This window comes from Conger conger, chromosome 8 (assembly GCF_963514075.1).
Source record: "Conger conger chromosome 8, fConCon1.1, whole genome shotgun sequence".
Taxonomy (NCBI): domain Eukaryota; kingdom Metazoa; phylum Chordata; class Actinopteri; order Anguilliformes; family Congridae; genus Conger; species Conger conger.
This window is the reverse complement of record NC_083767.1, coordinates 15,442,871-15,446,693: the sequence shown is the minus strand read 5'-3', so window position 1 is coordinate 15,446,693 and position 3,823 is coordinate 15,442,871. Positions and strand designations below refer to the sequence as shown.

The 3,823-nt window shown below is 35.2% G+C and overlaps 1 protein-coding gene across 8 annotated transcripts in view; it reads left to right on the top strand.

Annotated features, from left to right (window-relative positions):
- Positions 1-3,524, top strand: part of LOC133134657 (glutamate receptor 2-like) — a 42,926-nt gene extending 39,402 nt beyond the window's left edge. For 2 of the 8 annotated variants that reach the window (XM_061250892.1, XM_061250891.1), the window contains exons 15-16: positions 806-940; positions 1,463-3,524. In XM_061250892.1, coding sequence (XP_061106876.1) covers positions 806-940; positions 1,463-1,627 — 300 coding nt within the window. In that variant the 3' untranslated portion in view covers positions 1,628-3,524. Of the gene's footprint in view, positions 1-805; positions 1,055-1,462 lie in introns of those variants that run through there. The other 6 variants (XM_061250894.1, XM_061250893.1, XR_009709326.1 and 3 more) reach the window with 5 other exon arrangements.
- The last annotated feature ends 299 nt before the right edge of the window (positions 3,525-3,823 follow it).

The following is a 3,823-nucleotide window of genomic DNA, read 5'->3' as shown; positions in this document are numbered from 1 at the left end:
GAACCACTTTCAGGAGCACAATATATCCACAAACATGAGTTATCAAGGGGGGCATGTGGTTATAAGTTTAGTAGTTGAACCGTACCAATAGAATGAATACTGCCATATTAGCTCACTTAGCGTATGTGCAGTAAGAGGGGAAGCATCAACCTCTGATCTAACCAAAAGCAATAACCCAGCAGAAGGTGACATGTAGGTACCATTAAATATTATAATAAAAATGCAACACATGTATAGATAACCAGATTTAAACTACAGTATGGCTCAAGAATATTTTTATTTTTTATAAGCATGTCAAATCTTTATGACAAAATATGACTTGTCATATTTTCTTTTGCTGCACCTCAGAGTATATCGTAATGTATTCATTAAGTGCATAACAAGGAAATGAATACATTGGAGTTGTGCATTTTTTATTTTTAGTGTTGAGCATGTCTGCATCAAATGGACACCCCTTTCAATGGTCTTCTAGGACTAACAACATCTGCACAGCATTCATCAGTAAAGAATCACTGTGTCTTAATGATAAACAATTATGTACAAACATACATTTAAGCATCCATCACACATCAATTCATCATTGTTAGCAATTCTGACATGATACCCTCCCCATCACATTACAAAAACCCATGCAATAGGCTGCACTTGCTGTTGTATGTCCTTTCTGATATGTTTTTGTCACATGAATGTAAAATAATAACTGCTAGAAAATGTAAAAATGTCAGTTTTTTATCATGACTGTTTTTGCTGCTTACCTATCAGCAGTGTCCTTTTTTCTGACCAAGCTCTTGTGTCCGTTTTCTAGGAGAAGACCAGCGCCCTCAGTTTGAGCAACGTTGCCGGAGTCTTCTATATTCTCGTGGGCGGACTTGGTTTGGCCATGCTGGTGGCTTTGATTGAGTTCTGTTACAAGTCCCGAGCCGAGGCAAAAAGAATGAAGGTGGCAAAGAATGCACAGAATATTAACCCAACTTCCTCGCAGAATTCACAGAATTTTGCAACTTATAAGGAAGGTTACAACGTATATGGAATCGAAAGTGTAAAAATTTAGGGGGTAGGAACGAGGTCTTCATAACCTATAAGTGCACGCCCTAGCTTCATTGTTGCATCCTTATAGTGATTAAAATGCGGAAGTTGGCCCAAGGATCGTATGTACTGATGTTTTTGATTTCGTAACTACTACCCCTAGCGATAATATTTGTTATTTTTTTAAGTTTTCTTTTTACATCACCGTCACTTCAATGAATGTTTGTGGATTTGCTTTTAACCTTGTGGGTGACAAAAGTAACGACTCCCCCATTATCCGTTAATTTTCAAGTGCTAGGTTTTATGTATGCATCTGCATCCTACTTTTTATCCATCACGTGTTTATTTCCATTTGCTTGTCATATGCATATATAAACATACAGTCTGTTAGCACGTAGGCTAGGGCTAACCGTCGTGTTGCGTGTGTGTGTTTCAGATGACCTTCGGCGATGCCATGAGGAGTAAAGCTAGGCTATCGATAACGGGGAGCACTGGGGAGAACGGCCGTGTGATGACTCCAGAATTTCCAAACACAGTGCATGCTGTACCTTACGTGAGGCCGGGAATGGGGATGAACGTCAGTATGACTGATCTCTCTTGATTGATAAGAACCTTTCGAGTGCCTTACAAAGTGGTTTTGGAACGTGCATTCAATTTTTTCTTTCGTTTTATGTTTTTCTGGATGAGTTGGTTTTTTTGGGATGGGGTGGGGAGGTAGGTCCAGTATCGTCAACACATTCCCCTGAAGGCTCTCTTTGAAAAACACCCCCCCCCCCCTCCTTATGGAAGAATGTGTGGAAATACGGCAAGCTGGTGACACCTGTCTATTTCGATCCACTCTACTGCTTTTGAGACAAGGCTGGACTGACACGCACCACTGTTGTTGGAAGTCTGGTCATCAGAATATCTTTATTGATTGCAGCACATCTGTTTATATCACTCACCTCTGTGAAACAGTGGATTCATAAATTCGGGATCCGTACCAATCTTAAGCACACACTTGAATTTGTCTGCATCGAAAAAATGTGAAGTTTTCCTAAGAAAATTCAATAAAATATATGAAAAAAAATATTTTTATGTATTTTCACAAAATGGCTTTTCTGTAAATCCGCTGCCGTACTGGTTGAAAACACACTAATTTACAAGGATGTAAAAATGTTATTTAGGCTGCCAATTCCATAGTTTTCAAGGCCAAATATGTTCATGTAAACAGAGGTATAACGTTGAAATTGTGTAATTTAATTGTTATAAAATTTCTTGTACAACTTTTTCTTTAACATTTGATGTTGGTATTAAAATATTTGGCAATGCTTCAATTAAAATTTTCTTAGGATTTTATTTGTAAACATGAAAATACTTTCACTTGTTTATCTGTTATATTTTTTTCTTTTCAAATTTTTGGGGAAAATTGTCGCTTTCAATTTTCCAGTGATGGATCAGGGTAGCAGTTTTATAGATTCTGACAAACAAAAGGCAGTTTACACATCATGAATGCAAGAATCCAACTGGTATTATTGCATAGATTTTGGTACTAAATAGAGCATATAATTAACAAGTTTTTTGCCAAATACTGAACTGTGCCAAATTTAGAGCCAATAGGACTTCCTCTAGTTCAATTAAATCAGTCACTGTCATCAAAGTTAATGTGGTGGATACATTCTGTAACTTTGTAAGTATATGTACAGTTCGATGGCCTACACAGTGATTTGCAAAAGAAGGTTTGTTTTATTACATTGTCTTATTTTTACACGTTAAATTTACAGATATGTGATTGAACATCAGAAGCATGTTGTTCCAACACGTTGTCCAACATGAGGCTACTGACCCCTATACATATGTATAACGTCCACAATTAAATGATATGGCTCAGTATAAAAGACAAGATATGCATACATCAATATGTATGGTATTTACAGTTTTCACAACTTCTTTTCTCTAAAGTGTTATACAATAAGTGTTAATGGTTCCATGTAGAGTTTAACAACATATCTGACCAATATTGTCAGTTTTATTGATAGGATAATCTGTATAGAACAAAGCAGAAGTACCTAATCAGCAAATGAAATGCCTGTATATTTTTAGATATTCCTAAAGTATTATAGATTAAAAACATTCCCTTGTTATCTTTCAAAGGAGCTTTGAATAACATTTAGGATGAACGCATTGGATTACAAGACACACACAGCTCAGTTCAAGAAGTTTTGTTTCTGGTTACAGTTTGAATCTTTCTTTTACTTTTGAAAACTCTTAAATTTTCTATTAAACAAGCAAAAAATGTGTTAATAAACCTCCACAGACATAAGCATAAGTGGAGGCACAAGTGTTTTAGCTGCATCACTTTAGCTTTTTGTTGTTATATATATTAAGGTGGACTGTATGTTATCTAATTGACGTCATTACCTTTCTGAGCGACTCTGACATTTTGTAAATGGAATGTGTGCTAACTGCTTTATTTTTTGGGACTCTTTTAAATAAAAAGTGACTAAACTCTTGTTAAATTAATGTTTATATGTTTTTTATTACACCATTTATTTGCTTCTACTGCATCAACTAAAACCATTTTATTGACAATGGACCATTTCTCATTAAAACCAGCTGCTATTGGAAAAACATTAACCATACTGTATATGACTCTAATATCCACAATTAATAATTATAATAATAATACAACATTACCTGTACATCAATCATACATGTATTTTATATAACCTTGTTTGACATGAAGCTCGTCATTTTCTCTTTCTTTTCTATGTATTTCTAATAAAATTGTATGTGACTTGTGTCCAAACTCAGAATT